This window comes from Protopterus annectens, chromosome 4.part1 (genome assembly GCF_019279795.1).
Source record: "Protopterus annectens isolate FY-2018-M chromosome 4.part1, PAN1.0, whole genome shotgun sequence".
Classification (NCBI taxonomy): Eukaryota; Metazoa; Chordata; order Ceratodontiformes; family Protopteridae; genus Protopterus; species Protopterus annectens.
Window position 1 is genome coordinate 804,164,958 of NC_056734.1, and position 13,642 is coordinate 804,178,599.

General features: G+C 40.4%; 1 protein-coding gene across 3 annotated transcripts in view; it reads left to right on the forward strand.

The window, feature by feature from the left end:
- MINDY4B (MINDY family member 4B) overlaps positions 1-13,642 on the forward strand; it is a 1,400,689-nt gene that overhangs the window by 627,659 nt on the left and 759,388 nt on the right. For all 3 annotated transcript variants that reach the window (XM_044070561.1, XM_044070562.1, XM_044070563.1), the window contains one exon: positions 5,203-5,368. In XM_044070561.1, the coding sequence (XP_043926496.1) occupies positions 5,203-5,368 (166 nt within the window). The remainder of the gene's footprint in view (positions 1-5,202; positions 5,369-13,642) is intronic.

A 13,642-nucleotide genomic window follows, 5' to 3' on the forward strand; every position in this document is an offset into this window, starting at 1 on the left:
ATTGCATTTACTCCATAATCATTTGAGGTTAAAAGCACACTGGCCAGATGTGAACAGGATGGTAAGACCCTTTCTGCCATGGGTGTCCATTATTCTTCCCGGGCTTTCTCCAGAAACCAGAAGAGTGGGAAGATATGGCATAGAAAGTCTCAGGGTTCTTTCCATGACACACATGCCGAGTTCTCCCCTAGAGGCAGAGGGGGAAACTCACAGGAAAGATGCCCCTTTTCGGGACAGAGGGGGTACATGTAATCAGGGTTTCAGGGATTCTTTCCCTGGCCAATCCTACCAGTGCTTTTGAAGAGCAGCCCAACTGCTTGCATCTGGAAGTGGTTGGGAGTCGTTTCTCTTTGTAGCCTTCTGCCTGGCTAACCATTACCACTGATTCTTGGGTACAAAGTATAATAGCCAGAGGTTATCATATCCCCTTTGACCTTTGTCCCACTCCCCTAACAACCTTCCCCGATGTTCTACCCAGTCAAAGGGAAAAAGCAGCATTAGAGATTTCAAAGCTGCTAAGAAAAAGAGTCATCCAAATAGTCCCTCCAGACCAGACAGGATCCGGATTCTACTCAAGATTATTTTTGGTGCCAAAGAAAACTGGGGACTGGAGACCAATTTTGGATCTCAGTGTATTGAACAAGTTTGTAAAAGTACAGAAATTCCGGATGGTCACAATACAGTCTGTCCTTCCGCTTTTGGAAAAAGATGATTGGATGTGCTTGTTAGATCTTCAAGATGCGTACTACCACATAAACATGGACAGACCATCAAGAAGATTCCTTTGCTTCCATGTGGGAGCCAGTCATTACTAGCTCAGAGTACTGCCCTTCGGACTCTCTACAGCCCCCAGAGTGTTCACAAAGTGCATGGCAGTCATGACAGCTCAGTTGCGACTACAAGGATTTCAGGTGTTTCCATACCTAGATGACTGGCTCATCTCCGCCCCCACCAGACATCTATTGGAAGAAGCCTTGGCATACTCTCTCCTCACTGCAGAAAGGCTAGGCATAACAATAAACTGGCAAAAAATCCAATCTCACCCCATCTCAATCCACAGAATTCTAAGGATAAAGCAGCAACTGATTCCAGTCCTTTCATAAGTTCATAGATTAGTACTAAGCTAACTGTCCTTGTGAGCCATTTTAAGCCTAGCCAATTATCCCTTGTGAGACTCAAACTCTGCACCTTGTGTTTGTAAGGCAAACACCTTAACCATTAGTCCACCCTCCCAACCTCCTTTCAAGGGAGAAATCCACAGCTCATTCTGTTCTCCAATTGTTGGATTCCATGGCAGTCTCCATTACGATTGTCCCCCTGGCCAGGTTTCACATGAGGCTTCTACAATGGCTACTGCTCATCCAATGGTATCCCTTTCAGTACCCTCTTTCAGCCAAGATTCGGGTAACTCACAGGTGCAAACAAGATTTAAATTGATAGATTGTGCACAATCCATCACAATGGTCTCGCCCCTTCTCCCCCCCAACAGCCCAAGGCTACAGTGACCACGGACGCCTCCCTGATGGGATGGGGGGGCTATTTCAGGGACAGACAATCCAAGGTACTTGGTCTGAAATGGAGGCCCATCTGCATATAAATGTTCTAGAGCTGAGAACAGTGCTTCTGGCGTTGCAAGCATTCCATCCCCTGCTGCCGTCTGGGACTTTTGTGATACAATCAGACAACATGGTGGTGGTCTGGTACATCAACAAACAAGGTGAAACCAATTCTTACCCACTCTGTCAAGAGGCCATGAGGATATGGCATTGGGCGATGACTACCAACCGCTTTCTTCTAGCAAGGCACGTTCCTGGAAGTTCCAACGTGATAGCAGACAGATTCAGCAGGTGTATTCTACAACCTCACAAGTGGTCCCTGAATCCCTTGATAGTGGCAGAGATTTTCAACTGCTGGGGTCATCCTTGCTGCGACCTCTTTGCATCCCCGACCAACTACAAATGCAACAGCTATTTTGCCCTGATTCCCCCTCTGGGACAGTCACCCAGGGACTCTCTAGTCCATGACTGGCCCTCAGGTCTACGTTATGCATTTCCACCTTTCCCCCTCATTCCCCAGTTTCTGAAAAAAGCCCGCCGGTTGAAGAGCAAACTAATCCTCATAGCACCATATTGGCATCATCAGATTTGGTTCCTCCTTCCTTTGGCCTCATCTGCTGGATCAACCGTGGATTCTCCATCCAACCCTGGGGTTGATCTCCCATCCACAGAATCTGATTCACCCCAACTTGAACGGCCTGAAGCTTACGGCTTGGCTCCTCCAATTCCTTTGATTGCCAGGCAGAATGATCTTTCTTTGCCAGTACGTGACATTCTTATTGCATCTCATAAGTCTTCCACCAGAATTACATATCTCAACAAGTGGAAAAGATTTACTATTTGGCTGAAAGAAAAACAAGTAGATCCTTTTTCAGCACCAGTGTCGATAGTACTGGAATATCTGTCTACCCTATTTCAATCCGGTCTATCTGCCTCTACCATTAGAGTTCATTTGGCAACAGTATCTAATTTTCATGATGGTGTCCAAGACTGTTTTCTTATGTCACACAAATTATGCAAGACTTTCATAAAAGGCATGAATCACCTAAACCCCCCTTTTAGAGAACCTACTCAACCATGGGACCTGTCATTAGTCCTACAAGCTTTAACAATGCCATCTTTCAAACCAGCTTTTTCTTGCGAACTCAAATATTTGTCATGGAAAACCTTGTTTTTGGTCGCCATTACCTCTGCCAGACGTATCTCTGAGCTTCAAGTCTTATGCATCAAAAGGCTGTATTTGATTTTTCATAGAGATAGTGTGTCATTGAGAACTAATACTTCCTTTCTGCCAAAAGTGATTTCTGAAATGTCCATTAATCAAACCACTGAATTGCCAGTTTTCTTCCCCAATCATTCAAACAGAGAAGAGTATTGCTTACATACCCTAGATATTCACAGGCAAATTTGCTTCTACTTGAACAGGACTAAGGCTTCTCTTAAATCAGACCAGTTATTTTTGGCCTATTCTGGACCTAGTTTAGGATGTGCTGTTGCTAAGGTCACATTAGCTAGATGGTTAAAAGACTGTGTAACCTTCATTTATAGAAAACATAATATGCCATTAACTACTACCATAAAGGCTCATTCTACAAGGTCAGTGGCAACTTCTGCTGCCTTCCATGCCAGAGCCTCTTTACATGACATTTGTGCAGCTGCAACTTGGGCTTGTCCTCATACCTTCATCAATCATTACAAGTTGGATTTGGCCTCCAGGGGAAGAGCATCTTTTGGTTCTGTGGTGCTCAGGAATGTCCTTCCAAGAGAGTCTCCCAGGAATAAAGATAGCTGGGGACTCTGTCCCACATGTAAGGAATGAAAGAGGATAAACAATATCAGATAAAGAAGTTATGTCTTACCATAACGTTCCATCTGTATTGTTGATCCTCATTCAGTCATTACGACCCTCCCTCCTTCCCCCTCCAGTGGCTTCTAGTGGATCTCACCATCCGGTTCTGTTTGGTCATTTGACCAGAGGTAGCCTCTACCTTCCTTTGACTTGCAAACTCAATCTGAGGTAACAGGGAGAGGGGAATTCTTAGTAAGAGTTTAGCTAGAGAGTTTGTAGCTGGCGCGAGCTTGAAAGATGGCCGGCTCGGTTTCGAGGTCGGAACCGACTACCCACACGTAATGACTGAATGAGGATCAACAATACAGATGGAATGTTATGGTAAGACATAACTTCTTTTTATTGTTTTTATATACTGGCTTGTTGCTTCATTTTATGAAAATCAGACTTGGTGATCCACTAGAGTTTAAACATAAAATAATCAAAAATTAAAGTGTTTCCACTGTCCTAACAGCTCTGCAAAGTGACACTGTTTCAACTGCTACTACTACTATTAGGAGTGTAGCCTAGATATTTGGAGCTACTGACCAGGTTTTACATCAGAGAGTACTTCCTTCGAGAACATAGGCCCCCAAGTGTTACAAGCCATCCCCAACCTGACAGTTCATGTTTCAAGATGCTACATTTTCAGTGCTGCTAACATTGTACAAAATAGTTCATCCTGTGTTTAAAAAATATGGAACTGATGAAAATGTTGTTGCCTGAGTGATATGATTCATAACTGTTCAGTTTGGATCCCAAAACGTTAATAAAACCTGCAATGCATAGACCATAGTGTATTTAAGAGTATACTTCTAGTATGTGCTTTGCTATCATTGCCATTACAGAGCACATTTCCTAGTGATGCTGCCATTGTGTTAGCTGAGTCTGTAGTACTACATCCATAATGTTCTGTTACTATGGCAACTTGTCCCTCTATTCCAGTCAACTTCCTTTGTCATCAATTTGAGCAGGGTAGTGGAGGTAAACAGAAACATCAAAATAACATAAATATTGTGGTCTGTAGCCATATCTGCAGGGTTAAGTGACTGCCAATGAGCACTCAATTGACATCTTATAAAATAACTTCCAGTTGGTTTATGTGCTCTATTCTATGACCAAACCTAATCATTGTTTGCAGAACACTGTCCTGCTACCCCTGTACCTAACTGCAGTAAGGAGCAACAGTTCATACTAATGTTTTTAATATTGGTTTTAAGTAAGAGGTATAGTTTTAAGTGACATAATGGTTATCAAAACACAAATACTTCAGTTGGGCTGAATCCTCAAAAAAGGGTCTAATTTCACTAATAAACATATAAGACAAATTTCAACTGGACTTTTAGTGTTTAGCATAATATAACTCAGTATGCGATGCCACTTTCATTGTCGGACAAGTAAGGACATTGCTGAAGCCTCATTTTAAAACCTATTGTTCTGAAAATTGTTAAAGATTTTTTCTTCAAAGTTTTGTTTTGTCATATTTTTGGCTGTCTTCCTTAATTGTGCACCTCTAAACTTTCAGCATCGTAATAACTTTGAAAACATGTAATGTAATAGAATAACTTGGCAGTTAAAAGGTTTTAGCATTCACGTCAAAAGTGCAGACCAGAATTGTCAATGCCTGTTATCCTTATGATGTAGGCCAACCCTGAGTAAAGGCAGTCCTCTTACAAAAGGTTTTATCTTTGCAGTAAAATATTGCCTTCTGGGCATAGTGGAGTTTATAGATTCCAATGGACTGTTTTAAAGTGTTCTGTTGAAAGAATATATGTTTCTGATTAATTTCAGCATTTTTTATTTTTAAATGCATTGCAGCTTACAAGCAGTAAGTCAAAAAGAACAAGAAAAAGCACTTGCGGCAGCTCTTGCAGATATTCTTTGGGCTGCTCGTGATGGAGAGGAAGTGACTGTTTGTTTGGTTACCACAGACATCTGTTTCACACCAAGCAGGGACTACAAAGTTGATAATTTTACTGAGAAGGTAAGTAAATGTTTTTCTCTCCCCCTTCCTCTTTCATCTCCGTTAACATTACATCACTTCTGCATCTCCTTCTACCCAGCCACAAACTATAGACATCTACCTTATAGCCTCTCTTCATGATGATAATCCTACATCTTATAACTCAACTGTTCCCAACTTTCCTCTCACTCAGCATATCCACAAATAATCCATTTCAACCTGTATCACATCCAGTGCATGATCTAACTACTTTCTGTGCTGGCACCTGTACCTATTTCTGTGGTATTGCCTCTCAAACTTGCCTTATTACCTTGCTCCTCCTGCATACTGCTATATAAGTATCACTTCCACCAACATCATCATAATCAGCTCCCTTTATCCCATTTTTCTACATGGGGTTGAGGTATCGTGTTAACTGTTGCCGACTCTCTTGATTCAGTGCCACAATCCTGCCTTCTTCAACACTTATGCCTGACTGTCGCAGATCTTCTTTCACACAATCCATTCCCTCTTTGCTGGATGTCCTTGCTTCCTCTTACCCTCTTTCTGTCTGTCCCAAATCTTCCTCACCAGATTGTCATCTGCTTTTCTACACGTGCCCAAACAACTGTAATCAGTTCTCTTTGATCTTTTCTGCAAATGGAGCTACTTTGGCTTCTGCTCTTATGTCCTCATTTTTCATCAGTCCCACAGTGTGCATCCTACCACCCTTCTCAGGCACTTCATTTCCATCACCTCTAGCTTCTTCAACTGTTCTGCCTTTACTGCCCAGGTTTCTGCACCATACAGTAGACTTCTACGAACTGTTTCAATTACTTACCCTTTTCTTTCCTACCACTTTGTTTTTAACTATTGTTGTACTTATGTATTGCACTTTATGAATGACTTACAAAAATGTTATCCATTGACTTGCACTGTTGTTTTTTATAAAACTCTTTTTACCTAATTGTTCTATATGCATTCATTCTGTTAAATTGCTTAAATCCATCATATTTTTCTTATCCTTATTTTATATCTTTTGTACCTGTATTTATACTTGGAGCTTCTCTTCTTGGATTTCCTCTTAAAAAGGGGGAACTTATTTCCAGCCAGACAGTCCCTGTAAACAATTGTTTATAAATAATAAAATAAATAAAAAAGTTAAAATAAAATCAAGGATAACCCTATGATTTGTAGAACATGATGTGCATTCTTTTTCCCAGAACATGAATTTCCCAAATGTAGAAAATGATGCATTCTTGAATTTTAAGTGCTAGTAGATGATATTAAATGATGCTTTTGTCTCTGACTTGAATTATATGGAAGGGTATATGGCATGTTAAACTGAAGTTTAGTCTCTGTAGCAGCTGGTGTCATAGCCACTAAAAATGCAACTTATTGGTAAAGAATGGTAGTTTTGTGGTTAGCATCTTATGTTACTACAATTGATTATAAACATAAAAAGTGTGATATTGTTAGATGCATGAAATAAACTAGTGAAATATAATGAAAGGCATTAATTAGGAAGGAGGTTAGAAAATGAGGGCTCAGAAGGGGCAGAAACTATTATTTACTGACAGCATTCTTTTCTTAAGGTAGATATTATATTTTGTGCCTTTGGAAAGGTAGAGGGTTAAGCTTCAGAGAGAGATTAATAGCTATTTACAGTTTCTTATACCTAAACAACTGTGTACTAATTGGCCATGAAATGAAAGTAGAGTCAAACCAAAAACTGGAAAATAATCAAATGGCAGTAAAACTGGGGGAAGAGGGCAGTGCCTGTTAGTATAATTAAAAATATATGGGTACAAAATCCTAATGATCTTCAAACTATTGCCCAGAGTTTGAGTACGTTAACATGAACTTGTACACACTGCACTTGTGAGCAAGTCATTTAACCAGAATAATGTTCCCAGACAGCATTTGTGCCTAGTGTATCCAGGTCTGTTAATTAATGTAACATCCCCACACATGTACACACACATAATGCATCCTTTATTTAACAAGCCCCAAGAGCCTAGCAAATTGTTTTTAGAAGTATTACACCATAGTATTTCTGCAGTTTTTAACTAAAAATGGTTTCAGAGTTAATCCAGGAAGTCCCCATTAAATGTATTCAGACATGGGTAGTCATTTTATGTTATATTTATCAGAACAAGTCAATTAATGTATCTACTTTGCTGTTTTACTGAATTTAACATTCTGCCTCCTTTCATCTATTTCTTTCTTTACCCCCCCGTGGATGTCATTTCCACCTTGGTCTTCTTATCTCTGCTTATAATCTTTCCGTTCTGTCTCACAAACCCTTCTAGTGACTTTCCTCTGGACTGTTTCCAGCAGCATGCTATCCCTGTCTTTGTATAGCCCCCAGAATGGCACTCAGATCTAACCAGGACCCGGAACCATGGGAGCATGATTTATATGCTTCTGGTGTCTATTCTGCTGATGATACACCTCAGCATTCTGTCTGCTGCTTCCACAGACTTTATACTCTGCTTCTTCTAGATCAATCTAGATTCTGATCTGTCACTGTCAGTTCAACGTGTTTCAGCTGTTACTTCTATCAGGGCTGTTGTAACACAAAGTATAGTATTTTGCATCTGTTATCAGAGAACCTTACCTGCCTTCTCCCACCCAGTTAAGCAGCCCTTCTCAATCTTCTTCTTCTTCTTCTTCTTTCGGCTTTATCCCGGTTAGGGGTCGCCACAGCGGATCACCTGTCCGCACATTGAATGGCAGTGGAGTTTTACGGTGTCGAGTTGCCAGCCCGGCGCCCAACCTTCCACAGAAGGCACACTCACACGCACACCTAAGGCCAATTTAGAGTGTCCAATCCACCTGCAGCATGTCTTTGGGATGTGGGAGGAAACCGGAGCACCCGGAGGAAACCCACGCGACCACAGGGAGGACATGCAGACTCCGTACAGAAGGCACCCCAGCCGAGGATCGAACCGGAGAACCTCTTGCTGTGAGGCGGCAATGCTAACCACTGCACCACCGTGGCCGCCCCTAAGCAGCCCTTCTCAATAATACCTTAAAACATTTTTCTCTTTCCTCTACTGCTGCACCTCTTATTTTGCTTGTTTGTTTGTTTGCTTACTTGAGCTAAGTAGATTGGGCCTACAAGATACTTTCTCAGCTATGACTTGTTATTTTAGCATTATAAAGCATTATGTTAAAAACAAAGCACTGGGTAGAAAAGCATATACAAAATTGCTACTTACATGCAAGCTGCCTTTAAAATAGCTAAACAGACACTTCTTACTGCAAGGCCAGCAATAAAGACTTGTCACTGCCACACATTCAAGACCAGACTCAGAATATTTAAAAATTAATCAGATTGTTAGGATATGTTGCTAAAGCTTTCAAACAGGTAGTAAAAAGGGGGGATTGTGAATGTTTTAGAGGTACACCTGTTATGTGTGACCATTTTAGTCTTTAACATTTAGCATGTTGTGTGACAATCTATCTGATACACCATATTTTAGATTATACAGCAAGAAGCTATTGCATCCATTTGGTATATAATGAAGATTTTAGTTTTTTTTTTTTTTTTTTTTTTTTTTTTTTTTGTAAAATGATGCAGTGATGTTCCTGTCTTGGGTTATTTTAATCTTTAGTATGTGGCCTAATGTATGATAGTGTTTCAAATACATAATTTTTTAGATCATGCAGCAAGAAGTTATTGCATTCCATTTGTCTTCAGAGAGAATCTAAGCTTTTTGTAGAATTAAGTAGTGATGTTCCAGTGTTGGGTCATTCACCACAATTCTGCAAATTTTGTTAAGAGCAACTTGTAGCCTGTGGCAACTGTTAACTGAACCTTCAGTGATTGGAAGTAGTTTGTGCTACAGAAATGGTAAGACAATTCCATTGACAAGTACATTTCCTGGGCTCAGCAGTAAACTTGTAATTCCTTGGCAGGTGCTTAGCGAAGTGTCATTTTTAAAAGGACTTAGTTCTCTTTTAGGAGTAGAAGTGTGGGTCTAGCCATAATCCCAAATATTTAAAGTGTGTGTACTCTTGTTTTTAATTTTTGTTTGTTAACCTGGGGTAGGGTGACAGTCCACACAGACCATTTTCTGACTCGGCCTGGAAGTACTGCCTGGTTAACTGACTTGCTTACAGTCACAGTCAAAAGGAGGCTGAAAGAATCAAACCTTGGATGACAGGAAGCAGACTGAAAACAGCTCATAGCCTTAATCCTCTGAAATATATGCTAGAAAATTAATTTAATTGACACTCAACCCCATGTGCATAAAATGGGAAAAGAGTTTGTGGATGTATGGATGGATGGATATGCCTTAGCTCTCATATTGCACTCTTATTAGGGCTCCAGGCTCCATTTAGCAGTTTTGTGGATATCAACAATGGTAAACATTTTTTGAGTAACAAGACCACAGGGCGAGAGGAGCCCATGGTGAGACTTCGTGTATGACACCAGTGGTGCATTATTACAAAACAAAAAGGGTTGGGAGGATGGCCTAATGGTTAAGGTGTTTGCCTTACAAACACTAGGTGCAGGGTTTAAGTCTCACAAGGGATAATTGGCTAGGCTTACAATGGCTCTCAAGGGCAGTTAGCCTAGTACTAACCTATGAACCTATGAAAACTTTGTGTGAGATTACTGCTAATTTCCTTAGCAGATTTGTCTGTAGCGTAGATGACCATGTAACCAGCGTATAGCGCTACATGTATTCCTGGAAGAATGACTTGCAGTGCAGTGGTGGAAGTGAGAATGGATCTAGGCTCCATCTCAGCTCAGAAGAGACACACACTAGATCGGATAGAGATTATGCTGAAAGTCTAGTCCGTGAAGTAATTTTTTACATTCCTTTGAGTGGTATGTTGTGCACACAGTCTTGTGTCATCTGTAAAGAATCTCATGCTGTTACATTTTTTTCTTTAGATATTCTAAGCACGATCACAACAATATGATTATACGGATTTTAATATTGCATTAACTGTCAACTGCTGTGCAAATGATAGTACCGCAGCTACTTACTCACTTCCTGTTTAAGCTATGCCAGTAATTAGGCATCGAAACCTGTTTTATCCATCCTTATCTCAACTCGATCCCAAGCCAAGCTTTGGACTGAACCATACAATTTGAAAACATTTACCTTTTACTTTTCTTTTTATTCTCTGTAAATTGCACACATATATGTTGGCTCATCTAGTGGCTGCCTTTGCTCAGAAGTGAATAAGTACGTAGCAGTACAATTAACAAAGTTTTCATTGTGCCATCCTGACTACTGGTTGTGTTTTGAATGTGCTTTTTACCTCTTAGATATTCTTCTACTAACCAAGCCCTGTCATAGTTTCTAACTCCTGTAATTCTTTTTAGTTTAGTTAACCCTAATTTGCTGATAACCCCCACACCAAATTCTCTTTTTTATTCCCAGCTATCCAGTCTCAGTGCATAATGCCAAAAGCTTTTGAACATAGCCTGACAATCTCAAGAAACCTTTTACTGCTTCCTACATTGCAGCCCTCTGAAGGTCTCCAGAAGCAGTCCATGGACTCTGTTATCAAAAGTATGCTCTACAATACATCATGCAGTAGTGCTTTGAATGTATAAACTGTGCTATATGCTAACTGCCCAAAAGCAAAACTATCACAAAATAGCAGTCACTTGCTTAACATTAGGTTATTAAGTCTTGAGTCTACACCCAACTAATTAATACTCCCCATCCACAGAGACCTATATAAGCCTTCATAATGTTTGACCTTAAACTCTTTTTGGACTAAAGTAGCTTAATACATTAAAATACATTATGTATCATACTACTTTCGCCACCCCAACAGCCCCTCTCTCTCCCCCTACTACAGCTCATGTTGGAATAATTAGCTGGTACTACACAGAGCAATATTATCTTTTTGATAAATGTAGTTTGAACTTAAAAATCCTTATTTACCTCCTGCTTCTTTTGTCTGATTGTTTCTGGCTGATAAAGTCTACTGCTGGCTATGGCCCACTCCATTCAGCCCTCGCTATGCTCAGGCTTCACTTCGCTCCCCTAACCTGCCCCAATTCCCACCAACCCCACATAGTCTGCACTTATAGCTTTCTTAACTCCTCCTCCCCCTCCCCCTCCTATCCCCTCTGGTCTCCAATCAAGCTATTAACTCACCCCCGCTCCACCACCTCATCTGTACTACCTTAGCCACACCCTGTACCACTTTGCTTTTCCACTCACCATAACTACTCACACTCTGCTTTTTTTCTTTAGCCTCCAATCTAATCACCTACAACCATGCTAATATACTTATGCCTGTCATTTATCTTCCTTCACCTCTTCACTAGCCTAACAACTCTACAAAATACAGTACTAAATAAACACACCGTAACAATTCCATCACCCTTATTACTCATCCCCTCAACCATGCACTACTCTCTTATTTCCCCAGCACTGTTCACCATTCCTATCTTCCTCTGTTCCCACCCCAGGGTACTCAATACCAATTACTTTAAACTAATACTCAGTCATATCTAAACTCTCCAAAACTCCTAGATTAACGAAACACTTGATCAGTACCCTACACTTGTGTGGAGACATTCGCCCAATCCCAGGTCCCCACAATACCTCACAAACAAAACAGCTAAAATTTATCACCCTTAACCTTACAAGCATTTGCAATAAGAGCAGCCTTCCATGCATGGTTAACAATAAATACTCCTGACATCCTTGCCCTAACAGAGACTTGGCTAAATCCCAGAATAAAAGATACCAAAATCCTACACTCAGGCTGTAGCACTATCAGACTAGACAGAGTGCACAAAAAAGCTGAAGGCATTGCCCTAGTCTTCCCAAACACCCTAACAGTTACCCCATATGCTAAGCCCACACCCAGTTTTGATACTGCAGAAATCCTCATCAAATTCCTAAAAGTAAATTCAGCCAAAAGCATCTGTATAGTCACTCTGTACATCTCTCCTGGTAAAAACATTCCTGTTCTGGAAAACATACTTTCCTGGATTTCCAAAACAATACTAAATTAAACTATTATACTAGGAGATGTCAACACTGACTGGCAGACCATGCTTCCAGATAGCAAACTCTTTAAACCTCTATGTCTTTACTCAAATAATTAATACTCCAACCAGATATAGCAAAAATAATACTCAACATTCCACACTAGATTGGATACTAGTCTCTAACCCTACCAACTACCCTTTCTCAGGTGTACTCCCTGACTCCCTAAGTGACCACCTACCAACCTTTGCACACTGGACAAACACCCAACTCGTAAAACAACACAAATTTAAAACCATGCACAATCTGCAAAAATTCATCAAAGACATATTTATTGACTGTCTAAAAGTTACTGACTGGTCCATCTTAAAATGACTATCCCTTAATGAAGCAGTTGAACACTAACAAGACTTTCCTGAGCATTCTTAATTCATTAGCCCCACTACACACAAAAATAATAAAAAATAACCATGGCCCATGGCTCACCAAATCATGCAAAACCTTAATGAAACACAGAGATAAAGCTTGGACAGCCTGGCTAAGGAATAAATATGACAGTCATCTACAGTTATATAAACAACTCTGCAATCAGACAGATTTCCAATGGCAAAAAAATCATACTACACCCACATTCAAGGCAACCATAAAAAGCAACCTCAAGAAATTTTGGTCTTCCATATCATCACTACTCAACCCTGGAAGTAAAAGCAATCCCACCCCATGCCCAAACATACAACCTCAACAAATAGCCTCAAAATTCAACACTGACTTCACAGAATCCGTAGCCAAACTAATTGCAAACTTTACTAATAACTCACAACACACCACCCCTAGTAAACCTTCCAATTTACTCACACATAATCAACCCCAGACTAATGCCCCAGCATCCTACCCTCCCATTCCTAACTTTCAGCCCATTCCTATATTTTTAATAAAAAACACTACTACAACTAAAACCCTGCTCAACTTCTGCAGACAACCTCCCTCCACAATGACAACAATTAGCTGCAGATGCAATAGCATTCCCGGTTAGCACCTTGATTAATAGAGTCATAGCTGAAGCTTATGTCCCTCCCCAATGGAATATGTCACATATTATCCCCATTGATAAAGGAGGCAACCCCTCTGAAATCACAAACTACTGTCCCATTGCAATCTTGTCCCCCTCTTTAAAATTCTGGAGAAATGCATAAACCTCCAACTTCTTCACCATATCACACAAAATAATCTACACACTCAAACTCAACATGGTTTTAAACCTGCTCACAGCAGCTCAATCAACAAAGTCTGTGATTCTGGCAAACTAGTATCTGCACTATTTATTGACATTTCTAAGGCA